The following is a 26459-nucleotide window of genomic DNA, read 5'->3' as shown; positions in this document are numbered from 1 at the left end:
GGAGCTCCTCCTCGGCTCGCCTCCGCAGCGGGGCTCCCGCCGACGTCCCTCCCGGAGCCCGCGGCTGCCCGGCGCCGAAGCCCGGCAGCCGAGCAGCTTTCGCGATCTCGACGGCTGAGAGAGGAAGACTCTGTATTAAAGGCAGTGTGTTCGAAAGGGAAGAATACTTTTCCGTGGAAATCRGCATTCACACAAACCAAGGTCCTAAAGGCACAAACCGGTGAGCTAATCGGAGCGAGTGGGCAAATCAGAAAGGTTCCCGCGGGATTAAAGCAAAGCGTTTTGCTAACCACTGAAATTTCTGAGACAGCGCTTAGAGAGCCTCAACCTAGACACCCCGAGTAAGAGATACAGCCCAAGTTTTTCCTGATTTACTGCTGTCCTCCCGATCGGACGGCACATGCCAAGTTGTGCAAACATCGTATTTGTCTTACGTCTTTTCTAGTAGGCATATTTTTCTATCTTCCTAAAGTAACACTGTTCACACAGATATAGATCTATAAACAAATATAAATACATATATTTATATATATTCACACATTTAAGTCCCTGTAAAAAAGGACCGTTCCTTTCCCTTCTGCGCTCTAGGAGCAGCTGCCAATACCGACGGTACCGGTGGCTGTTCTCAGAAGTAACCATTTCTATACCAATTCTCTCTAGAGAAAGCAACAAAATGCATATTACTAGTGAAAGAGAAGCGGCTGGCTTAGCTCAGTCTCGTAGTTATTATATACAGAAAAGAAACCCCTTGGACACAAAGTCCCCTCTTCCCTCCGGCTCGCAAACCAGCTCTGCTCAGCCCCGCTGAGCAAACCCCTCTCGCTTCCCAGCTGGGTCACCTCAACTACCAAGTTGACTCAGATATCCAAAAGCATCATCCAGACATTTACGTTTGTGTGTCGTAAACAACAAGCAGCATGCAACGGTTTCGTCGGAGAAGTCAAAGCAACGGACGGCTTTAACGTTAGGGCTGTGTCCTGAGCACACTCTTCTTTTTTACACGTTTGAGTAAACTCAACAGTAGTAAAGTCGACATGCTGACGAAGGAGACGTACTTAACAGCAGGTTATTCCATTTCTGTGACCTACGCAAACATGCTTCAGTTAGTTCCACACAAATTAGAAAAACACATCAGAATTGCACCAAGACCACGAGGTTCAGAAAAAAGGATTCRTTTACGTTTACAATAAATATTTGCTTGTAATGGATTTTCTCCTATTGCATGGCGTATTTTCCTCAAAACAAGAACAGGGGTGCAAGAGGGAAGCTGCGATGCTTTGCAAAAAGCCTCCTGTTGGGAAAAGGAAAAGCTGCCTGTCCCCGTCTATAAATTAATGCTAATAGCAGCACTGATAGTCGACACTTTTTCTTTAAATGCCAATCTCGGTTTCCTAGAAAAGGAGTGGTTGTGGATTAGATTTGCTGGATCGCAGTAAAGCCTTGTCAGGCTTTGGGATCATTATCAAGTGTTCTTCTGCTTGTGAATAGTTTGCTTTTAAAGTAACAAGCTTAGCAAGTCTTCAGCAATTGCCATGTGAAGTCTAAAGGAGCTACAGAAGCCAACGTCTCCCCTCCTCTCAATCTGCCCTCTTACAGCTGAAGCCTTTGCAGTCAGTTACATAGTTTATACAATTCATTTTTGCTTACAGAGCACTAGGAAACTTCGAAACGGATCTGGCAATCCATTACCACTCCTGCCAGGCCCCAGACAGCAGCTACACAACGAAAAACAGCGGGATCCACGCTCTAGTCGCAGGGTGTCCCTCCCCGGGACAACGGCCTATGGAGATCAGAGCCCAGGACAAGGAGGATGCGGCAGAGGCTACGGCCAAGATTTCGGGAGCTTTGGTCTTGAGGTTTCAATAGGACCCTGTTCCCACTCAGAGAAAGAGCAGCCACCAAACAGTCAGTGCTACAATCACAAGAAAAGACATCATAAAGGGAATATGTGGAGAAGGAAAAAACCGAGAGTACAGCTGACACTTTTTGAGAGATTTCTGCTCTTCAGGAATTGGAATAGAAACCTTTGGAAGAGTTTCTTCATTTGCTTGCTGRGGAAAGGCTGTCTCAGTAGGTATCTCCTGCTTTTTTAGTTTGTCTTCATCCTGCACTAACAGAGGACGTTCCTGTGTCTGCTTTCGTGGTAGAAGATCAAGAAAGACAGAGAGAGATGAACAAAAATGACAGATGGAAAGTGCCCAAAAATGATACTTGGAGGTGTGCAAAGGGATAGGACAGTCTTCCCACCAATTTAATAGTAACTGCTCTCAAGAACCGAAGCTCTGGMAGCCCAAATTCCATCACTGTCTGAGCTACAAAATACGGTTCTCTCCTTTCTAYGGAGTTCAAGAATCTCTGCATCATGATCACGTGTGTTTTGCAACCGCCTTCCAAGAAAACCACGTGTTTAGAACCAATAAAGTGTTTCAGAGTTGGAACGGCTGAGAAAAAAGTTAAGTTGGCTGTATTACAAATAGAAATGGCATAGTACAAAACGTGGTCTACGACAACTTCCTGTTCCGTACTGCCCTAAAAAAACGGTGCTCGTTAAACAATGTTTGACATCTAGACTGCAGTGCAGATACAAAACTATTTTTGAAAGTCCTGATGAGAGTATCAAAATCTCAGTTGTTTCGAAAACTCTATTGTAACGAGCAAAAAATTGTTACATCTTAGAAATCCAGAGTGTGGAACAGGCAGGATGTCAGTATTAGTGTTCCAGACTTCCTGGAGTTGGCTTCACATGTTAGCACATTTGTTTCTGGAGTCTGAAGAATGTAAAAAACAGAATGAAGAAAACATCACACAGGATCATGCTAGGGCTTTAGCACTTTCATTGAAGAAAGAGGAGATGGTGGGAAATATTGCAACCTATCCAGCACATCTCCACAGCTTCAGTTCATCAGACATGGTCAAAGCCAACTGTACCTATGAAAGAAAAAACTTGGCTCTAAGCTCTCTCAGCTGAGCTAGCCTCCTCTGATCAGTGCGGTGTTTTGGGACTGGTTCTTTGCACACCCCTAAGTGATGAGTATCAGGGAGAAAATAGCTGGGAGACTGGGCAGCAAAAGAAAGTATAAAATGCAAGAGTAACATGATCATTAAAACAAAAACGGAAAGAAAGACAACATAAAAAGAACAGGGTACAGTTAAATTTTCATAATTGTTTTTCTCTCCGAATACACAGTTACATCTTTCATGCAGCTTTTTCGAACCGGCCATGCACCAAAGTAAGCAAATCGCAAGCTGCAAAAGCTGCAGCAGTGCAAAAGTCCTTTAGGTGTTAGGTCTGGAGGCTGTGAGATATGAAACTACTCAATGTAGCCAAAAGAAAAATGTTAWCCAGCAGCTGCTGTTGAGTTTGCTTGGTGCCATTGCAATAGCAAAATCCTGGTTCAGAAGCACATATCAGAACAGCAGCTTTACCTCAAGCCCACCAACCTGTCTCTCAGAAGATAGGACAGTGACTTTCTTGACCTAGACACACAAAGCGTGTAAGGTTCAGTTTTCTTGCAACAGAACATAGAGGATCAGCAGAAAAGCAGCCCCCGGCAGAACACCCTTTTGTCACTACAGCAGCCTTAAGATACCACCATGAACTGCAGTAACAGAATTATTTTGCATTATGATTTACCAAGCTTAAACATTTTACACTGATGTGCAGGTGAAGTAAAGCATCCTTCCCTGTAGGTGCCTTCTCTCTTACACGGTCACGATACATTTCTGGAAGTTCACAGCAGAATGTGTCAATCTCTAACTCAGAGAAGGACCATTTCAAAGGTCWTATTAAGAGCTCTTGGGAATTTCCAGAAATGCAAATCAAGAATTGACACCAATCCTAGTGTGRCGGTGAACCACTGCAGGATTAGATGGGAAAAGCCCACCCTAGCAAGTTATTGTAAAGAGCAGGCCCCGAGGACCTCACATGCAGTCACCACGCAAGAATTTCTTCCAAAACAWCCAAAAATGTAATTCTTGAGTTGTAGCTGTTGAGTTTKAGAGCCCCTGCTCTATTCCACCTGCACATCCRTCARTCGCTCGGTACAAKGAGGAGAGCTCGCCAGCACTCCTGCTGTATCCTGCTGGGCAAATCCCTGCAAAATTTACGCTAAGGTTCAGCAACCGAACAGTGAAGTCCATCCACGCGTTAAACRGGGTAATTCCAACGACGACAATCAATCCCAACTAGTTCATCTTCAAGGCTCTGYTTTGTTTTTCTGATGGGGGAAGCAAGCTCTATGGGTGTCATGGCCATGCTCTACACCTTGGGGAACCTTTTGTAAACTCAAGCACTAAAAGCCTCTTGTGTCCATTCTGGTAACTCTCCACTCACCACAAGATTATTTCTGTTTAAAAAGTACCACCCTTGCAATGGTTTGAAGATCAAATGCAAGTTTATCTGCAGAGCTGTGGGCAGGAAGGGGAGAAGCTAGGGTTAAGTCAGGAGAGATTTTGCCACTGTCTTCACTGTAGCCAGCATTTAACTTCTCAGCTTTAAGGAAAACTACATTTACTGTTTAAGAGATTGATTACCAAGGGCTCCTAACTAAAGTTTCAGTCCTGAGTTTGGGTAATCTGGGTAATCTGAGCTGGGTAATGCCAGTATTAATATAAACAGAGTTGTCAGATATCAAAGAAGAAACAAGTCRGCAGAGAGATCGCTGCTGCTTCATGTCAGCTTTTTTGAAAAAATATCTTTTTTAGGAAATTATAACAGGGAGATGGTGAACGCTTCGTAAAGAGAAAGATTTCCGTCAAGTACAAACAACCCTAATTTAGCCACATGAGGAGTCTTTCTGAAGGCTCCACAGAGTATCTGCACGGTATGTACTAGCAGATCAATGCAAGAGTAAATTCAATGACACACAGAATTCCCTCCAGCTTAACCGGAGGGTAAAATGACTTTTTAAAATTGATACCATCCAAGTCTTTCTCCACTGGATTACTTGCAATACTACCTTTGAAGTTACAATTCCATCAATTCGGGGATTTTTTTTTTCGTGTTTTGGGGAAACATATTCCCTGCTACCAGGAATAAGCTGGTCCCCAAAAGAGCCATCTGAAGCATATTCTAGCACCACAGATGACAGCAATGCAAGGAAAAGCAGCATCAAAACCAATGAAAATCTGCTTTACTTTATATCCCCCACTCCCCATGTCTTTGTGACACTAACATCGAAGCGTTAAAGCTTTCAGAGACCATCGYGCTTGTTCAGAGTCACGCTAGATGTGCCCCTAACCAAAACCTACGGGGMGTCGAGGCTGAACCTCGAGCGGCAGAGCTGCCCCACGCCCGCCGCTGCACGAAGCGGGTTCACCCCTCCGCGCCGCGCGGTACTCACTCCATCCGCTCCCGTGGGAATCTGCCCGTTGACGTTCAGGGTGCGGAAGGGGGAGTGGGCGGACAAACGCTTGTCCCATTCGCTCGGCCGCGGCTCGGGGACGGACTCCATGAAGTTCTTCTTCAGCTCGCTGATGTTGGCGTGATGTTTCTTTATTTCTTCTTGGGGCTTATCTAGATCCTAGCGTTAAAAAAAAAGGGGGAAAAAATAGCAGAATGAAGGGAGGGAYGCAGAGAGGGGCACCGACAACTGCCTGCGCGCTGCCGTCTAGCGAAGCTGCGCTCAGCGGAGCGGTTGCCRACTTCCATCGATTGTGCTCACGCTGTAAACGCCCCAGGGGAACCTTCTCTCTCCTTTTACTCCGGTCTCRTATTAAACGAGGGGCAAACTGCGACCGGCACGCAGTAAGGTGGCTCCTTCAGGTACAGGAYGAGCCATCAGTCACCTCAAGCTACACCAAAAGAGATGCCAGCCGAGCTGTGACCTCCAGGGTTTGCCATATAGATAGGATTTGCTGTAACGCTGAGGTTATGTTTTTAGGGTTCTTTGATTTCATGCTTTTGAGTTGGGTGGTTTTGTTTTTTCCTCCCCTCTGCACACCTGAATATTTAAGGGAGAGCCATAAATGMAGTTAATGCTTAAGAAACTTCTCCCCAGTTTTACTCATTCTCTTTATTCCTGTTCTCTGTCATCTCATCAGAAATTACATTTGGTCCCATTATACCCCCATTACTCTTTTTCCCCTCTCATCTCATCCCACCAGGAGCTACCATAGGAGGCTTTAGGTTTCTGAATCAAAGATGAGATGACAACCCTCTAAAATCGAGCTGAGAATTTACTTTATGCCGGATCAAGCAAGTCTTGCTGCAGATGTTGACCTGGGATGAGCCGGATCTCTATTCTGTGATGCCAGTTTACAGCATAAACACACAGGCTTCAAGGCAAGTCAGCTCTGTTCAACTGAATTGCTTAAAAATAGCCTTTCCTTGCAAGCAAAAYAGAGTTTTGTTTAGAACAAAGCTTTTGCATAAAATAGGCTGAAGCGAAACAACAACTCTTCTGGACAGTGCCAAAAAAAGCAAGCCTCACCCATTAGAGAGGGGGAAATTAAGGTCAGTAAAAGCATCACTGGCAAATTTCACTCTTTTTGTGTCTTTAGCTGTTGCGCAGCCTATCGATTTTATAAGGCGGGAGAGCAAGCAATGTTTTGGAAGCAAACGCCTCCCCAGAGGAACCYGCCACGCCGAGCCGGGACCCTGCAGCTCCCCGAGACCCACCGCCTCCAGCTTGCGGGGCTGGAAGCCGAAACGTCTCGTGAGCAACTTTTTGCTCTTTCTGGCACAGTTGTGGGGAAACAACAGTTTTGGCATCAATTCCGRATAAAAGCACAAGGCAAGGCGCTGCGGGTGCCCCGGTAAACTCTGGGACCCCTGCACGGGTCGGGGAGCCCTGCAACTGCCCCAGCTTCAGAGAAGAGAGAAAGGCCACCCTGACCACCCGCCAGGGCTCAGCAAAGGTCAATCCTGAAAGTCTGCAGAGAAGCAAAAGCCGCAACGGGATACGTGGAGCCAGGACTGCTCTCGAAAGCATCTCAAGGAGCGAAGCTCTAACCACTAAGCTTCTCCTCGGGTTTTGCCTTTCGGCAAGGCTACGGAGCGCAGGTCGCCAAGCGCAGGGCGGTAAACGGCTCTCGATAAAATAAGCAACAGCTCCCAGAGTATTTCTCCGCAAGCRGTCGCGAGGTCTGCCGGGGATCGTCGGAGAAAAGGGAACGAAGGGGACGAGGCGCCGCAGCCACCCTGGCCGGCCCCGGCCCGGCAGCACCTGCAACGGAACCGCTCGGCGGGGCGGCCGAGCGGGAGCCCCGGGGAGACCTCCTCCAGCATCGCGCTAACGGGGGGGAAAAAGCCATTTAGAAGCCACACGGGGACGGAGGAGATGACCGAGCCGGTGGAGCTGGCCTAAAGAAAGCCACGGGCACGATCTTCGCAGCGCGGCGGCGGCGGCCGGACTCCCGCTGTCGAGCCGCGGACTCGGTCGCTCGCGTCCCAAAGCTTAAACGACAGCAGGCAAAAAAATCCAAAGCTGCAAAACTTTTAAGATCAGTTAGAAGGCGGCAGTTAGTACACTTCACTTTCAAGCGATACCAGCAGGGAAACCCTGCCAGCTGCTGGCGCTGCAATTTCGAGTAGAAACACGTGACGGGGGAACAGAGTATCGGAAGCCACAAAACGTTCTTCCGTCACACGGTGTAGAAAATATATGATTGGCACGTTCTGCCCCGAGACGGCGCCCGGACCCCGAGCGGCACGCTCCCCAAACGGAGCRGTCGCGAGCCAGACCCCCGAGGTCGCTCCCGCAGCTCCCCCCTTTGCTGCCACCGTACGGCGTTCAGCCGCCACCTCGCCCGAGTTTTGCATCTCGGCTCGCTCTGCTTCATCGGCAAACCCACGCGGTTTCGATCAGCCGAGGTCGTGAGCGAGCCCCGCCACGGCTCGCGTCACTCCGAGCAGGCGGCTGCCCACCCGCCGCTCCCAGCGCAGAACGGGGCGAGCACCCAGCTCTGCCAATCATATATTTTAGGTCAGTATGAGAGAATGAAAATCAAAAGAGGTAGAAGGAAGGATGCCTGCATATTGGCACGCTTACTGTCAACATGCAAAAGCGTATTTAAAAAAAAGAAAAAAAAAGAAAAAAGGTCCGTCATGCAACAGCATGCAAAAACAAAGGCAGCAGCAGAAGAGGAAGAAAAAGTTCAGCACAGAATGCAGAAGGTCTAGGCAAACGCAACTGAAAAAAGCGTCAAGTTCATACAAACCTCCAACATTAAATTGCTATGCCTGATATAAATGTTTTCACCATCTAGCCTCTTTGATCTTTTCTGTGAAAATGAAAGAAAGGGGGGAAACAAAAACAAAAAAAAAAAAAAANNAAAAAAAAAAAAAAAAAAAAAGAAGAGAAGCACAAAAAATTAAAACGTTGTTCTTGCGGGATTCACAAATTGGCAAATAAAAAAATCAACTCAACGTCTGGAGCGCAGCACTGAGCCAACATGGGATGGGCCGTGGAGCCACAAGAACACCTGCACCGAGACACCCCCAGGAAAGGGGAGCTCCGGTTCATGGAAAATGGGCAAATGCAATGAGGCCTTTAAAGAGACAGTTTCCCAGCATTTCATCGGCTTTTTGCATCGGTTCAAACCCATACTGCTCTCCGCAAAGAGGCGTTTTGCCATTTTTCTCCTGAAGCCTTGCACAAAGTAACAACTTCAAATCCCTGACAGCCATGCACGCCTGCAACATTTTTCAGTGTCTCAAAGTCTTTAAGAGGTATTTATTAAAGTGCATAGTAACTATGTTGTTAACCTGTTCCCATTTTGGACATCTCTCCTATTAATCAATGAATATTAAAAAAGCTTTTTAAATCTAAAATTTTGAAAAATTTTCTGGACTGCACAATATATCTCTTCCTTTGGATTTTACTAAATTTGTTACAGAGTAATAAAGCTAGATTTTGTAAATCAAACCAATTATATTTCTCTGTAACATTTAACAAGCAGAATTTTGCCGAATTTTAGCAATCAGACTGGCTATGGGACAAAAAGCTGTTCACTTTGTAATCAAATAATTGACACCTATGGCTTAAAAAAAAAAAAAAACACCCAGCCCAAAGCACATGAAGAAATTGGAGCACTGTCTTTTTAAATAGGTTATGTATGCATGAATGGTATGGCAAATTTGTTTGGTGAAAGTGTAAAATGGCTAACCTTCCTCATTCTTATCAGTTCTTCCTCTTTCTCTGCAGGCTGCTGCTGTTTGGCAGTGATAAAAAAAAAAGTTGGTTTGTTTAATTATGTTGAACCTCACTGTATAACCTTAAAAATACGTGTATATTTATATATATATATATATATATATTTATTTATTTATTTATATATGAGCAACCTAACTAAATTATCAGCACAAACCTGGGGCTGGTCACCATTCGTAGTGGGTACTGTGACCTCAGTGTGCGTTTTCCCCACCTACATTCAAGAAATAAAGTGGTAAAAACATTTTTTGTTAGTAGATTTTTTTTTTTCCAAGAGACAACTTAGTTTCAAAACACAGCTGCATTAAGTTGGTTTTGAAATACTGGGTGAACATGCAAAAAAAAAAAAAAAAAACCCAACATGCAGCCTTCTGCAAAGAGTTAGTAACAACAGGGCTCTTGCTGACAGTCTGTTAGTTCAGCAGCACATTTAAAATAATTCCTTCAGCCTGGAGAAGTATTAGCACTTCAAACGGGAGCTCTCCGGCGCTTCTGAAGACCGGTTTCCTGCTCGCGTTACATTTGTCAGCTGGTGTTTTCCACCTTCGCTTGCAGCTGGATTTCACAACAAAATCATTACCGAAAGGCAACATGGTCAAGTTAATGCCAAACTTCTCAAAAACTAGAAAATGGTACGTTAGGCCCTGATATTGAATTGGTTTTGCATCGTCAGTGAGATGAGACCTAGCTACAAAATCAAGCTTAACACCACAGATTAAGTCCTTTACCATCTGTAACTAAAGAACCCAGATTGCTGAAGGATTTTATAGCTTAGGGAAACKGGATTGCCGAATAATATGAAGGCAAAAGCACCAGTTGGTGTTAAAAAAAAGTGACATAGTTACATTTGAGGAACAGGGTGGATCTGGCCGATTCAGACAATATCTCCCCAAAATACACTTAAAGAAAAAAAWTTTTAAAAATCTACCTTTTAAGCATTTGGGAAGAAAGCGTGGTAAAGGAAATGGGACGAATAAAATTTACTCGTTCTTGGTTCGATGCCGGGGAAGCTCCAGCCGCGCAAGGGCGGCGGGGGCGTTAAGGCCCCGCGAGCTCTGGGCCGCGCCGTCCCCCGGCGCRGGGACGGCTCCGGGCTCCCCGGAGCGCCGTTCAGAGTAACGTGGGAACGGTTCCTGAAGGCGCGCACGCCTGCCGCAACCTCGAAAGGTGCGTGCCGCCGCGCCTGGCAGAGCATGAAGGGTGCTCTACTAGGAACAATAATTTTGCACATTATTTTGGCCTAACAACGCACATACACCAACGTTTCGGACACTTGCAAAGTGCAAACCCTCAATTAAAAAATTAAAAAAAAATCAGTGCTTAAGCAAACAAGGTTTTCAGGAGCTCCTCAGCGGCAGGGAGGAGCCGCTCGCCGTCCGCTGCCCAAAAGCCCCTCGCCCCGACGCACCTTGGCCGCCTCGGCCGGCTCCGGCTTGGCTTTCTCTGTCGGGATCTCTTCGCGCTTCGTTTCCGTTTTCGCCCCTTCCCTTTCGGCTTTGGAGGCGGCGAGCGGCTCCTCGGGCTTGGCCGGCGCCACTTCGGCGCCGTGGCTCTGGGCGATGGCGGGGGCCGAGGTGGGCCGGGGGCTCCTCTCCGGCGTTATCACCGCCACGGCTGCGGGAGAGACGCGCAAGGTTCAGAGCACAGAACGGCTCTAAGGCTCCGGGCAAAGTTTTTCAAAAATTACAGAGAAAGGGACGAGGAGGAAGAGGAGGAAAAAAAGAAAAAAAAAGGGAAAAGAAACCAAGATGTTGAGCAAAGCAGCTTGTGCGTTTAGTACAGGAAAGTGGAGATCGTTTTCCTTATGGTTTAAGTAAATAAAATAAACAAAACCAAACATGATTTACAAAAAGCAAGCTTGCACTCTGCAGAGAAGCCACACCAGAAAGGCTAATCTATTTTTGACGTTGTGCCATCGATTTCTGGATCTTTCACGCGCAATTGAAACGCAAGTCCTTTACAACGAAACCATTAAAATACGGACACTCAGAGCCGTGCGAGAGCTCATGCGGACGCCGTCGGCCAGAAACGAACGGCTCGTGGAAGAGCAATGCTGGTTCCCCCCTCGTCTCCTCAATCTCTTCACCAATTTCCTCCACCCCCCCCAAAAAAAGAAAAAAAAAATCCACAAAGATTTCTCCGTAAAGCTTTACGGCAGCTTCCAGGTGGGTTTCAAAGCAGGCTCAAACCGTCTGCCCGAGACGGAGATCTCCTGCCGCAGTACGAGCCACCACGGCGAGGAGATATCCACCACCTCCGAAAGAGGGGACGCGCCGAGAGGAACACGGCGCTCTGGAARTGCCAGCTTTCAAGAGAAGGACGGTCTCGAACACTTCAGAAAGCATTTGAGCTCATGCTAGGTGTCAAAGCGAGCCCAAATTAATCCACGGTGCCTATCTCTAGGCACAAGAAGCCATTTAGTCCTCCAAAGGTTGATTTTTGTGGCCACTGCACTGAAAATATTCCTAGTCACCTGGAAAAATTTCTTTGATGTGATTTCACATTCGCATAGTCATAGGTTATATAGGAAGAGTCACAGTGTGCAACTTATCCCAGTCAGTAGTGTTACTGGGTTACTAGTGTCCATCCAGCTAGAGACACCAGAAAATGTGACATCTACAATGAATGTGGTTATGATCTGCTGGACCCAAGACATGAAGCCTCCAGATTGGAAGATTTGCCGTGAGTAATAAAACTACAAAGAATTCGTTAAAAAAAAAAAAAAAAAAACATAATTTTAAGTAAAACCTCAGAATTCCTGCTTTACCTTTCACTCAAAAGCTAACTGTATCTCATCCGTGTGCATAAATCTGTGCAGAATAAAATATCCATATGGTCAAAAACATACAAGATTGAGTGGTGAAAAAGCAAGAGCATCATTTTTCAGAGACTGAAATCGTAACTTTTAAGACAAATTACTAGACACTGGCCCTTGCTGAAAATCCACACCAAAATCCCAAACCATCGCCACCGCYGCTGTTCCCATTACGTCTCTCGTTCCCCAAGGAGGGGGATCATCCCTGCGAGCCACACACTTCACTACGGCAACCGGTCCCGTGTCTCGGGGTTATTTATGCCAGAGAAGCGGTGACGACCGCCGGAGAGGTGGGCAAGGGGTTGTGACATGGCAGGCACAGTCGGGCTAAGGAGGATGAGGACATGCTAACCACACGGGTGTGAAAAGCCATCGCAGTGGTACCTGGCTCCTTTAGGACCGCTTCTACTCCTCTCATCACCATCAATTTTTCTTCCTCTGCCTCCTCTTCTTCTAGTGGGCTTATCTCAACATTGTCAAGAGCACGTTTGGCTAAAAAAGTTAGGCAAATATTAAAACGCCACCTCAAAAAAAAAAGAAAAATCAAACCGAAAAGGAAACGCTGCCACGAGTACATCTACAAAACCACCTCTCTTTAGGGACTTCTGCTTCTTTCGCAGAGCTTGAGAGCATCCAGACACACAGAAAAAAAAGGAAGGAAGAAGATACAAATCTTTCTCTGCCACTCAGCAATGAATTATGTGCTGTCCAGAAYTGTTTTATTTTAGTCATATCTTCTTGACTAACTGCCTTTTACTATTTTGATACATGGCACTAGATGTGAACACAGTAGCAAGAACTGCTCCAAAATGTGAGATGCGCAGTACCAATCATCACCACCCTGGCCCCAAAAACTGTACCTCCTGGGACCAAAAGTGTCCGCGCTGGGAGAAGCGAGGAGGTGGGCACGGGGAAGCACGACAAGGCTTGGGCGCTAAGGGGATGCTTTCCTGCAAGGAGTCACTAACCAGCTCTGCTTTTACTTGTGGCTGGGGGAGGATTTGTTTAAAGCAGTGAAGTGGCTCTGAAAAAAATAACCAGCTTGGGAGGAAGCAGGCTCCATATCAGAGAAAAAAAGCAGGATGCAGGTTACCTCAGCAAACTGGGCCACAAAACTCAGCGAATGCAACCTGATTTTTAGGCACCGCGTGTTCCTACAGTTCGTGGGAATTAACCTTGCAGAGAGGGTCAGTAGCACAGGAGCGTTAAAAGGGTACTGGACACAACTGCCATTAATTTCCACGCAGGCGCAGAGCCGAACCGCTGCGTGATACTTTGCTTTTTCTTTTCACGCAGAGGCACAGCCTGCTAAAGAAACACTCGGCATTGCAACTGCAGGATGCAGCACACCCGCAAAGCCAGGTCCGATTTTAATGGCGTTAACTCCACTGCAAACAAAGCAACCGCTGCCCTGCAGCGCTTCAACCGGGGCTCACAGCAACAGGCGTAAGGACCGCAGGCGGCTGCGGTAGCCACACTGATGTCAGGMGCGGCTGCGGTTGTACCTGACTGCTTCTGCAACGGTTCCAGTAACGTTGGCTCGGCAACGGGAACCTTAACCACCTCTACCTTCTCCTCTTCCTCTTCYTCCTCTGCAATGGGTTTCAATTCAAAACTTTCAAGAATGTGTTTGGCTAGAAAAAGTTTTGCATGCATTAACAGAGCGGTTGGAGAGCTGCACGGACAMACGACAGTCGCTACGGCCGAGGGAACAGCGAGCAGAGACTCCTCTCCAGGACAGGGTCCGAGAACACCATTGGGCTTTTTTAACCAGGAAAATTATTAATGGTCTTCTGCACATCACTATCTASTGTTGCCAATCCCAACGGTGTATTATGGAGAGGGGGAAGAAACCAAAATGCCCCAGCTTTGCAGGCTTCTTTCCTAGGCAGGACACAGCTGCGATGGCAGCAACGCGCTAACGCTTCCTGCTCACGCTGCTCCTGCGCTGGGCAGAGCTCTGCCTCCAAGCTGGGGGTCGAAAACGTGCAAGTGCTGACAGGTAAAAGCAAGGAAAAACGCTCCCCAGTAGAGGAGCCTATYTCTAAAAACCAGCAAGTGACCAAGCTTCCAATGTAAAAATTAAGAGTGTGCAGCGAACTATCCCAATGTCTTAGATGCTACTTCTCCACCTTYTGTTTTTACAGGCTCTCACTCTCAGAGCCACAACAGGCTCTGCTGGTTRGGAAGAATTCAAGGCAAGACAGTGGTTTGGGGGATTTGCCACGTTATGCTCCACTTCATGAAAGCGTGATCCRGATTTCAGACCAGAAAAACAGCAGCGTCAAAAGAGCTCTGCAATCACAGCAGGCTGGAAGAAGGAAAGTGGAGCAGTGCACAGCGTATTTGCACATGAATCCTCTCCAGCCCTGACGCTCCACAGGCATTTGCTGCTTAAGCGATGGAGAAACCAAGTATTTGACAATACGACTGCTGTGATATGTTTACTAGTATTCAAATACAGTGTTGTACCTACACTCTTCTATTAAGAGGACTTTATTATTTACGAAATAGTACCTGTCTTAACAGGCTCCATATAGCACACTGGGAAGCATTTCTTGCACACTGGGAAGCCATTTCTCTAACTATAATAAAACCCACAAAAGGCTTAAAGAAATGCAAGCAATTCCTGAGATGACGCCTTACAGAAGCTTTAAAAGAAATTTCAAGATCACAGAAAAAGAACTTTTAAGCTTTCTAAGCCACATTTAAAAAGACACCCAAATTCAATACAGAGACAGATCTGAAGTGCCAGTACATCCCAATCTTCCCCCCGCCTCCGCAGCAGAATTACTGTCTAGCGAGGTGCAGTGCAGAAATTTGGCAAATCTCCATGCTCCCAGAGCCAGGGCTCTGTCTGTCCTCCGAGCACGAGACTCTCCTCGCAAAGAAGCAAAAAACAGAAAGCCGCCAGATTTGGTGAAACTTTTCAGGGTTGTCAAGAACAAGCATGTAAAGGCGTCTCAGTGGGGAAAGGATAGGCAATGCGCTGCAGAGATTTGTAGCCACCACAGCTATACCTGGCTTCTCTTGGGACTGATCCACAGGTTTTGWTTCGGGAACCTCAACCACCACCACCTCCTCCTGCTTCTCTTCCTCTACGGCTCTGAACTCAACTTTTTGAGTCGCACGTTTAGCTGAGGAAATTGCGCACATGTTAACAACCGCCCACCCGGCAGACGGAAAAAGGCTGCAGACTTCAGCTCAGAGAGGAGCGTTAGGTTCCCAGGCTGCTCTCCGCGAGCTCTGACACTCAGGGACAAGACTCCAGCGGGGCTTCGCCTTCCTCCGCGGCGAGGCTTCGCCCCTAGCGAGACCGCTGGTCWCCGAGGCATGGCCAAGGCGCGAGGAGCAGCGCTGGCCCGCGCACCCAGCCCGGGCAAGCRGGCGTTTTGCTCCCACTCTCCGCACCACGGCTGCGGGACGGAGGTCGAACCAAGCCGTCCTCCCTCCCGGCTCCGAGCATCGCCGAGCCTTGTAAACTCGTGCTAGGAGCTCGGGCAGCCCTCCTCTCTCCTAGCGTGACCTCGGGGCGACGCTGCTCTTGCTCTGCTGGGTGCTCCAAGGGAAACAGGAAGCTCCCCTGCGCCCCGGATCCTGATTTTATGGGCACCCCTGGATTCAGACCAAGGGGAGCAAAGGCATGCGTTCCCCCGTCACACCTCCCCTCCCCTCCCCGCCTGCTGGCTCCTATCCAGCCCCATTAAAAAAAAATATCTGGCCCACCCCACTGACACGTCACAAGCTTTGACATTATCATCGCTTAAACAGCCCYGGGAAAAGCTTCAAATATTAGTGGTAAAAAACCTCTCCCTCGAGGAAAATAATATTATTATTTCAGAAGCTACTTTAAACAAATAAAAAAAAAATCCTAAAATGGTTTAATTCCTGCTTTGCTAAAAGAAAATCGTGCTGAGATTCAGTGAGGAAATAGCTTTACGACCAAAACCTTGCAATTGGCCTGCAAYACTTCCAGCCATAAATATTTTTGGATGGTCAGTCCTTGGTAAATTACTATTTTTATTTTATATTTAAGTCTTGAATTAAGTGACAAATTATGTGGGCTTTTTACTCCTCTTTTTTTTTTTTTAAGAAAAGTAAATACTGACTTACAATAATGGAGCATTTAAASGTTTTCAGCGTAGGCAAAATTCAAAGCTCACTAAAAGAGCTTTCGCCTCTAACCAAAGCAACAGCTAGACACAGCGASAGCTATTGAACAGCGTCTCACTGCACCGGGCGGCGGAAACGTCCCGACAGCCGCGAAGCGCCAGGCACCAACCTCCGTCGAGGCTCCTGGAGGCGCGCTTGCTCGCCGTGCGCTCGAACTGCGGAGCCGGCCTGTCGATCAGGGCGCTCGCCTGCCTCGTCTGCGCCTGCGTCCGCCCGCTGTAGCGGAACTTGGAGCCCAGCGCCAGGAACCTGCTCTTCGGGATCGCCTCGGTGGAAGTCAGCCTGAGAGCCACAGCGACACGTTAAAATCGTACCTCCAGGCGCGGGAAGTAATATACGAGGAGAAATTAAAACATAAATTAAAGAAGTCTCTGCAGGCACTGATGATTAAGAAGATAAAATGCACTAGCAACAAGTGCCACATCTAATATAAGACAGAAGGCCTCACACGCAAGCTGCCTAGAAGTTTATTGCAATATAAACACTTAATTTTTCTGCGATCATTTCACTCCAGTTTTTGTTAAGCCCTAAAGRACACTAAAGAACTGTCTGTGTTCAGCAGCAAACCTAAAGCGTTAGTTATTCAACACCGACCAAAGGCAAGACCAGAGTTTAAAAACCCACCTGAAAAACGTGTGATGTTCAACACACACTTTCCACAGCTTCTTCGCTGCCCGGTAACTTGGTAGCTTGAACCCAATTGTACTTTCATATTGTTCTTGCTGCAAAAAACATACATTTTTCACACATAGCAAAGAATGATGGTGGCAGAAGAGCCCAGTCCCCAGCCCAGGGCCAGGAAAAGTACAGATTTTCCCCCCAAAAAGGGAATCTTTCTCCCAATTTCATCTATGAACTTAACTCYGCTTTCCGACCGGATTGCAGGAATACCGTGCTGTGCCAGGAGGTGGTGCTAGATGATACGTTGTTTAAATTGCCAGCATCTATTTTACAGCTTCAGCAAGGTCAATGGGCTCTACTTTAAGAACTGAATTTACTACCAAAGCAACATCAGAAATACAACAGGCTGTAAAACACCCATTCAGAAGAAAGCTTGCTCCTTTCCCACACTTAATGAAGCATATAAGTTGGTGATAATCAGAAGGTAATTAAACAAAACACAAGACATGATCACAAACAAGCGGGAACATACCTCCCCTGGCCGAATCTTAATAAAGAAGCTGCTGCGTTTGTAGGAAATCTTCAGGACTTTGGGCCAAGGGAAGCGGTTGATTCTCAGCTTATCTTTGTAAACAAGAAGGCCACTGGAACAGACTCCCAGAGTGATATCCACTCCTTCCAAGTCCTAAGAAAGCAAATGAAGATTTGAGCAGAGACCAGCGTCAGGGTTACATGTTCCAAGTCGACGTGTGTCCTCCAAATTACTCTGTCTTTCCCTGAGGCTCTCTTGAATTTATCTCTCCACCTCCCAGACCTCAAACAGTTTTTAGCACCTTATGCAGCCAGGGCCAGACTTACTTTTCCTTCACTTCTCTCCTTACAMTCTCCTGCCTCTGCTGGTCTCCTCTGCAGTGCTGGCTGCTCAAAATGCTGTCTAGTCTATCCTGCATTTCTGAGTTGTGCGACTGGCTGACTTTGCAGGCTCACAACCTTTCTCTAAGTGCTTCCGAGTAAGGACCTGTTTACATCAGTAGGCTTGTAAAGCATCCTACAATACATAAATAATAAGCATATCAGGAAGAATCACTTCTCTTGCTGTGCTTGCAACAGTGCTTATACAGCCTTTCTTCAGTGCTCACAGCCAGTTCACTGGCTGAATCTTTCAACAGGGACCTCCTGCAATAAGAAAGCTTGCTCCTACAAGGAAAAAACAATCAAATTACAAAATGTAGAAGATAAGTGCACATCACTGATTCTCACCTTGGCTTGGTGAAGGTCAACTCCATACATAGACAGCTTTTTTGCATTCTCAAGAAATTCCAGGTCTGCCTGGGCTGGAGTCATCGATCTGGCAAAAGAGAACAGGGGCCTGATGATCTCCGTAGCTGTTATTTTTATAGAAGGGACATATGGGGCTTCACAAAACCATTTACTTATTAGATCTTCTTTTGCTTTGAATACTAACATATCTGTGCCTAGATGACCAATTATTAAATTACTTTGCATGCACACATTTGTACTGTGAGACGTCCTCGTAAAACAGATGCACCTTTTTTTCTACAGAGCAGTACAGATACCAGACAAGAAGGCAAGTTATCTGGCGAGTAAGTGCTGTAGAGGGTATAAAACTCCATTCTATGGAAAAAAGACCAATCCAGCTGAAGGCAAAGGGTGACAGGTACTAYCCTCCTCCGTGCACTCGCTGCCTTGAGACCTTTCCAAACTCCGCTATTGTTCTCCAAGCGAAGAGCAAGGACAGCTGAAATCACTTAGCAGAGGCTCCTCGCGGGGCAGCCGAGATGAATGAGACATTTTCTGGGAACAGATGGTGCCGTGTCTGCGGGAGCAGCAATGCAACTGAACTTTGGTTAACGGCACCATCCCGATAATGGAGGCTATTATCAACGTTATTGAAGTGCCCTTGTTATTAAGTTTCTGTTGTTCAAGATGCATCTAACAGCTCTCCCGGGAAATGATTTGGTTCTATATATTTTGTTTTATTACTGGTTTGGTGTCTTTCTTCCTGATGACTTGCATWTATTTCAGGTGCAAATATAAGCAAGATTATTTAGTGACATGATACAGGACAGACAACACTGTATGGATGATCCTGCTACTCAAGAGGTTAAGAGCAGTCACTAGCTCTGGCACACAAAGCAGTGGCAGAACGAGCACAGGTTAGCAGGGAGGTTTTCTGTTGAAAATCTGCTGATAGCTTAATGCTCAYGGAATACGGACCAGAAATGAAATGGGAACATTACTCCCTCCTCCCTGCACATGCGAGCACATTAAATAAGCCTACATCCTTTATCGTGAATTAGCTCTCTAATAAAGCCAAAAGGCCCATGAATAATTCAGCTACGCGCTCCGCCTCTCCTAGCACAGCTAACGGCCTTTGACTTCAAGTCATGAAGCTTGTCAGTGGCCCAGTACTTATTTTCCTTCATTTCCTCCCCTCTCAATGCAAATGGGGGGGAGGAATCAATTTAATGTATTGATTTGCGGAGCTGAGTGAGGTGTTAATTGCAGCTTTGGTAACAGCCGGGGCACACGTCCACCCTTCCCTACTGCACTTACGTTATTAGCTTCCAAGGGCCCGCGAGAAGGTCTCAGCTTTGCTCTGCTCTTGTTATTAGCGTATCACAGCCAGCAGCTTTTCACAGGTCAAGGGGCTGCCGGTTCAAGACCTTCCCGAGGCTTCGGGATCACAGAGTGTTTTTAACGGGCTTTTTCCCCTGAAAGCCGGAGCACGTCTCCGGGAGCGTGCCGGCTGCGCAGGCTCTCCGCGGCACCCCTCCAGGCTGGTGCACACACAGCTCCGCGCAGCTTTTGTAATCAAAGCCCTTGAGAGGGTCTATACAAAACCGCTCCAAATAAGATGRGAGAAAGGATTTTGTTATTGCGACCCTCCAGTCTGGTACTGCAGGGACTCAGAGGAGCCCGTCAGCCCTAAGAGAACAAGACACATCTGCCCAACTCATTGCCACGTTTGGAAACAGGGGGAGGGCAGCACAACGGCAGGTTTATTATATTTGGCGCATTATCTGGAATACTTCCACGTTGTAAAGTGTTACTTATTAACTGTGGTTGCAGAAAAGCCCAAGCATGCTGTAGGCTACAGTACACACACAAAGCCCCTGGATCTGCTCCATCCAGATTACAATATGAAATTGCATAAATCCAAAAGTAAATATAAAAAAAAGACAAAGGACAAGGTTAAAACAAGGAAACCTTGCATTTTCATATGAAATAAAACCCACTTCCGTGGCTGGATTTTTAAGAAATAGCACCTACATAGGGCAWTTGTTAAAATATTATTACAATATTTCACATCTACTTTCTAAAAATAGTTTCTTCATCGAGCAGGAAAAAAAAGACTTCCAGGTTCTAGGAGGACTTTGTTATAGCTTCCAAATATTAGAGCTTTTTAAAATGGCTGATTTCCTTTTGTAGCTGAAAATTCATGTCTTACTGYTAATGTTCCCGGTGCCAACAGCCAATATAAATAATGGTGCAGTAAGAAATCAGAAGCATGGAACAGAGATGGGGAAAACACTAAAAAGCTCCATTATTCTAGTTGCTTCTTTCACTTTACCTGTACGTTCTGTGAAGCTCCATAACCTTCTCCTCAAGTTCTTTAGTCTGGTTTGGGGCCAATTTAAATTCAGTGATGTAATCTGCGCTGTGTAGATCTGGATCATAGTCTCCCAGCTCGGACTGGACTGTGTAAGACCCCAGCAGAGCCAAAGTCGCAAAGGAGCAAGGCAGCCGCCCCTTAATGATGTCTTGTCTAAGCTGAAGACACAAGTAATACCTGCAGGAAAAAGAGAAAAAACATTTTATCAGAAAAAGGGCAACCTGACCAAACTTCCTGAGGGTCAAACAAAACCTGTTCTTTACATCACTGATGCAAGCTGGTTTTTAACTCGTATTTTCACTTCTGGGGCAATATTCACACATTAGTGTGAAGGATGGGAGAATTTAAGGCCACCTCCGCTCTGGAAAGGGAGCAGAGGACACTTACGATCAGAGGAGCCCTTTTTGAAAATAAAAGTGCACTTTCCTACAGAAATACGCACACGTCAAGACTGAGAGTGACACTGCGTTGTGCAGAGAGGCACAGGGAACACTCCCCGCCACCTCCCTCGCAAAGAAAATCCCTCCAGACAGTTCTTATATTTAGCCAAACAGCTCCMCTGGAGCTGCCAAAAAGTAACCAACACACAGAGTGCATCAGAGAGTCTTTCTTCAGCATGGAAAAAAGAAGAAAAAAAAATGTTAGTACAGCTGGAACAAGCATCTCTTAACAAACCAGAAGAGTCCAGTCAAACACAACAYGAACGCGAGAACGGACTTCAGAACAAAGGTTTTGAAGGCCTTTGATCTCCTCGTTGAAGGATGCAGAGCCACCCGAGTACTAAAAATCTCTATTCAATCAAATACTCTATTCAGCCACCAGTCCTGGCGGTTTCCCGAAAGCGCTGGCTGCTCTGCCCTGCAAGCTTACTGTCTGTTAGCCAGATTAATAGGTAATTCACCTCGTTATATCCTCTGTCAGCTGGGCGGGATCTGGTGGATAAAACTTGACATTGAAGGTAAAATCCCAGGGGCCTCCTGTAATGACAAAGGAAAGTTTGCAAAAAAATACACACGTGTACAACAGCTTCCTGGCAGCCAGTCTTTATAAAATGCTGTGAATACCCAGGGTCCTCAAAATGCAGCTCTCAGATCATAACATCGATTTGAATACTGCCCCCGACACAGCAGCTTGGCCTAAGCAGAGGGTGTGAGGTGTGATTTCTTTCCTTTCACAGGAATTAAGATATAAGCACAAGGTGACAAAGCAGGACAGACCAATACGCTTGGGAAACATCACAGCTCGTGAACACACAAAATTCATTTGCAAGCACACCACACTACTCAATATTTTATCACTGATCGAAGAAAAAAAGACTCATGAAGAGAAGTCAGATGCRTGCTATAGGTTAACGAATTAGCATTTTCTTGCTCAAGACCTAATTTTCAAATTTCTTGTAAGAAACAAACGTGTTAATTCTCTCAACAGCCCCATACACTGTGGTTGTGTGGTTGGACCACAGCTAAAATTCAGCACAGTCGGTCCCTGGAAGAAACACCAAGAAAGGCAGAGCTTTGCAAGTCAAGACTTAAATGCTTTAACACAGTGCGTCACAGGTCTCGCAGGGCGCTGTTAAAGGCGCTACCTGGAGCGAGGACTCAYGTAATTGTACCTACAAGTGCTGCTATTTGTTCGAAAGTGTGGTTTGCCTCGGTCTAGATGAATATCACAGCTGAACTGCTAACTTGTGCACACTGTTCAACATGCACGAAAAGCAACCCTTCATCGCATCAGGCAGCGCCCCTGCCAGCAAAGCTTTGCAAGGAAACTCGTATTTGAGAGCGTGCCTGTAGATCACACRCAGGTTTGGCATCAGACAGATCAGAAATGTTCAGCAATGAGGGGAACGTCTCCCTTCCTCCCTCTTTACGGCGGGCAGTGAAGCTCCAAGAATTGCTGAATCCAAGCGTTCGAACTGTGACCCCTTCTTCTCCCTTGAAAAGAATCATCACCTCTGCCTGCAGAAAACTGCCCTGACAAATCTGTCAGACGCTGAAACTTTAAAGTTACTACCTCTTCTGCTGTGCCCTTTAACACTGCGGTTCTGAATACACTTAATTCAGAAAGACAAGGTATTCCTGCACTTAACTTGCTAAGAGATTTATCAAAATCTCAAACAGGGAGGAAAGGGAAGGCATACGTGGATTTACTTTTTATGCAACACCCTAACTGGGATAAAACACAAGCCAGGTTGTTTTTGCTATGCACAGTTCAAAACAAGTTATTCTAAGAAAGTATTTTAAGTAACAGCATTTGCCTACGCATTGCAGGGAGCACGCAGAGCCTGACTGCCTTTACATCAACAAGCATTCTTCCAGTAAACTCAAATAATTTACCATTTTAACTGTCTCACTGCCCCAAACTCCTCAGCAGCTTGTTCTTTAGACTTACCAAGCGAACGGTACCTGCGATGCCCTTTACACACATCCTGCTGCTGATTCAACAAGCAGCTGATAAGAGCAGGAGCTTTTTCTGCTCCACAGTCTTAAGGCATTTGCCCCCTCCTGGGCAAAGTGCTAATACGTAACTTAATGATTCACTTCATTCTGCACTCCCCTGCCATAAGCGTACCTAAAATCAGGTTTTTCTGTCGAAGCAGTCAGACCTTAGGCTCTTTCCTCGGGGAAAATAAACATCTCGAAAATATTCGACACTGCCCTCATCATGAGCCAGTTCAGCGCTAGCAGAACTTAAAATACAATTTCCTAAAGCARTCAGTATTTGTCCTGATACTACCTGAGCTATTTATTTATCATTCTTGCCCTACTTGGACTCCTGAACAGCACAAGAGTCCAAAAAACCTTGCTTCAGGACGCAACCTCAGGTTTTCCCRGTCTCCATTAGGATTTACGTGGTTCCCACTGACACCTATTTTTCCATGCTACAATAGGGAGAAGATCTCTTATTTCAGTGCTATCTCTATGGTACAAGCGAGAGCACAGATTTGCATACAGGGAAATGTGCTGCAAATTATGTTTTGCTGCGAGGAAATGCCACTGTTTTTCCTAAATCTAGAGCATCATTACACGTTAAAAAAAAAAGAAAAGAAAAAAGAGCAAGAGAGAAAGGATGCAGAGACTGTTTGAACTTGCGCTGATCCCTGCCAGACACCCTTGCTTGAACTCTCCCTGATCCTCAGACCCTCTGGTTTGCATGCCAAGGCTGTATTAGGGAAGCAGGGAGGAAAAACCACACAGACACCAGCAGGATAAATGTGATCTACTTACCATGAACTTGCTTTTTTATTTCTTTGGCAGGATCCAGCCACGTCTGGAAGAGGATAAAAGCATTCACAGTTTAACAGACRTTGCAGAAACACCACAGAAAACGGCAATTCGCTAAAAATACAGCGGGAGGGCTATGTTTGACACTAATGCAGCCATGGAAACCRAAAATGCTGTGCATTTTTCAAACTTTTCCTCCAATCTGCAATCTCAAYGTGTGAATTTCCAATCCTGCATCTAACAAGGTATTGGAAGAATGAACAACGGGAGTGTGTTTTCACCCAGGCTTTCTCCCTCCAGGCGATCCTATTAATTCAGATGCACAGCAGCACATACGACCAAGTATCACCCTAAACCACACAGCTGCTCTTTACAGAGAAAGATTTAAATGAACGACTTGATGCTGGCTCCTAACATGAACGCAAAAGCTTCCAAGGGAAGCGACCTGTACACAGCGTATTCTGTACTATCAGATCCCATTTTCATTATTATTAAAAAAAAAAAGAAAAAAAAGGCAAGATCTCAGACAGGGCTGCAGCTCCCAGCTCAGAGGGCTCTTGTGCAACGCAAAGTGTTTCTCAAAAACCTCTAAAAATAGAAGAGAAGGATGTTTGCATCTATTTTATGCATCCAATCTCCACGCTTACACCGCKTGGAACCAAGACCATCAGGACTTTCTGCTAATAGCTATGTTTTTAATGACCTAATCATCAAAAYACAAGTGAAAACGCCCAGTAGCGGGAGAACATTGGATTCTTTTAGACAAGTGTGACACAGACTTGGTCTCTTTTAAGCATGACTCAAGTTTCTAGTAATTATCTCAGCTACAGATTTAGAAAGATATCCTTTTTTTTCCCCCTCAGTAATTTGGGGTTGCGTAGGACGATGGTGCAACACAAACATCACAAAAAGCCACCSCTGGTTTTGCCAGCACTGTCACTGCACCTCTCGACACGCCATGTCMGGGGACAGCAGTACTAGCATTAAATCTTCTCCTTCTATACTCTTGCCCATCTAACCCATAAAGCTCGTGATACAAAATCCGTGAAAAAAAATAGACGTGTCTATCCCATACCTTTTTTCCTTTTAGGGCCATGGWTTTCGAGCACGCAAGTGCTGACGCCACGACCGCTCGTTACGGCAGTGGGACGGGCTGGTTTCGGCGCGCCTGGCCGCCCCGGGAGCGGTCATGCTTTCCCGGTACCCATCCTGCCGCCTAATCCGTCGGACAATGACGAGTACAGTAATTAACGATACTTTTATCCGCCACTGGGACAAGAATAGGTAGGAAACAATCCTCCCTTTGAGACCAGCACGAATGCCAAAGCCCTTCGGCGCTAAGCAGCTGCTCTAGCCGCTGTCACCCTCTGCTATTCCCAGATGTGAAAAAAGCCCRTATTCTGGAAGGTTTATTTCCTATAAAGGTGGAAAAATCTGGATATAAACTTTCCCTGTGCATGAATGCACASGTGCATCTCGCAACCTGGCTCTGCATCATCGTGGGCGAAGCGCAGAAGCTCATTCCCTTGATTTCCCATTAAGATCATTCCTCCCAGTGAATCAGTAACTCGGTGTCGGTTCGTTTTTGAAGTTCAAGCAGGAAAGAGATGGCATTTGAGATTTAGAAGTTCAACRAAACGTAACCAGAAGGATTAAAAAGGTAGATTTCCCCCATCAGATCAAACCAGAAACTTCAAACAACAACAGTTTGCTCTGGAATTAAACCCTCGCGCAGCAGCTCTTCCTTCCCTGGCTCCCAGTTCTGAGACCCAAATCYGACAGAAATATCTATTCTCACTCACTACAGTCGAAAAGCTGTACAGACACCCAGYCTGCATCAGGTGGGTGACCGAAGTGCACGTTTTTGCTTTCAAAAAATCAGTGTGCTCCTCGGCCAAACACCAGCAAGGCTGCTACAAAAATGAGCAGCAGACCCAAGAAGGACACGCTTGGGCAAGACCAGCAGAAATAATRAAAGCAAACCCAAGACAGAGCTCTGCCTGCCACAAATAGTATGGATTTATTTAGCGGYGTGCTAAAAATCTATACTTTCAATTATTAAATCTTTTAATGATATATACTTCTTTTAGCCAAAGTAACCTGGCCTCTAAGTGATTGCTGTATGTGAAACATGGGAACAGGCAGGACCTGGACCAATGTAACTGGTCTAAAGGACATTTAAGTGGGCCCTTGATTTTATTTCAGCATACTTGGGGCTAGCTTCGTTACACAGAGCTGGAGTATTTACCCACCAGGCCCTGAGYTGAAACATAACTGACAGATTAAAAGATAGGATACTGCTTAAGTCTACCCAAAGACCTCAAAGCAAAACCATACCAATAAGAGTTTTGGTAGGAAAAGCTGCACATGTCCTTTCGCAGGGCAAAACCTCAATCCAAACCCCAAATCTCAGGCCAGGAGCCCTCGCAGGTCATCACCGAGTGCCGATCTGCAGTCGGCACGGCAGAAGCTGAATGGGCGCCAGGTGCCAGTGGTTGCTGCCAACTCCCTCCCTGCGCTTCCACAACTGAACATTTTGAGTCTTGCTCCACTCCCACGCYAGAGAATAACCTTGTCCAGAGAATAAGCTGAATCTGTCATTATTAAGAACGGCAACATTTACCTACGCTGTACTGGAGGAGGAGGCTACCAAGGGGAAAATAAACCCAGCCCGAAGTCAAACTCTGGGATTTGTTACACAAGTTGGGCAGATTGGGAGTCAAGAGTCAGAGACGGAAGAGAAAGTAAARCCAAGGCTCTTTGGAGACCATGATGTGCATTTGCTTATGCCTTAAATTAATAACTTAGATGTGCATAATGACTCCTCCATCTCTCAC

The 26459-nt window shown here is 46.2% G+C and overlaps 1 protein-coding gene across 22 annotated transcripts in view; it reads right to left on the bottom strand.

Annotated features, from left to right (window-relative positions):
• Nucleotides 1-26459, bottom strand: part of EPB41 (erythrocyte membrane protein band 4.1) — an 87424-nt gene that overhangs the window by 17056 nt on the left and 43909 nt on the right. For 6 of the 22 annotated variants that reach the window (XM_085306206.1, XM_085306186.1, XM_085306185.1 and 3 more), the window contains 16 exons: nucleotides 23626-23668; nucleotides 21300-21375; nucleotides 20357-20575; nucleotides 18022-18109; nucleotides 17294-17446; nucleotides 16765-16862; nucleotides 16250-16422; nucleotides 14988-15104; nucleotides 13473-13601; nucleotides 12352-12459; nucleotides 10561-10766; nucleotides 9310-9366; nucleotides 9109-9153; nucleotides 8161-8223; nucleotides 5343-5522; nucleotides 3442-3477 (listed from right to left, as the gene is read on the bottom strand). In XM_085306206.1, the coding sequence (XP_085162332.1) occupies nucleotides 3442-3477; nucleotides 5343-5522; nucleotides 8161-8223; nucleotides 9109-9153; nucleotides 9310-9366; nucleotides 10561-10766; nucleotides 12352-12459; nucleotides 13473-13601; nucleotides 14988-15104; nucleotides 16250-16422; nucleotides 16765-16862; nucleotides 17294-17446; nucleotides 18022-18109; nucleotides 20357-20575; nucleotides 21300-21375; nucleotides 23626-23668 (1791 nt within the window). Of the gene's footprint in view, nucleotides 1-3426; nucleotides 3478-5342; nucleotides 5523-8160; nucleotides 8224-9108; nucleotides 9154-9309; nucleotides 9367-10560; nucleotides 10767-12351; nucleotides 12460-13472; nucleotides 13602-14987; nucleotides 15105-16249; nucleotides 16423-16764; nucleotides 16863-17293; nucleotides 17447-18021; nucleotides 18110-20356; nucleotides 20576-21299; nucleotides 21376-23625; nucleotides 23669-26459 lie in introns of all 22 variants that reach the window. The other 16 variants (XM_085306188.1, XM_085306205.1, XM_085306203.1 and 13 more) reach the window with 15 other exon arrangements.

This window comes from Rhea americana, unplaced genomic scaffold (assembly GCF_003343005.1).
Source record: "Rhea americana isolate MKP2758 unplaced genomic scaffold, rheAme1 scaffold_234, whole genome shotgun sequence".
In the NCBI taxonomy this organism is placed as follows: Eukaryota; Metazoa; Chordata; class Aves; order Rheiformes; family Rheidae; genus Rhea; species Rhea americana.
The sequence above is the reverse complement of the archived record's forward strand: the minus strand, read 5'-3'. Positions and strand labels throughout refer to the sequence as shown.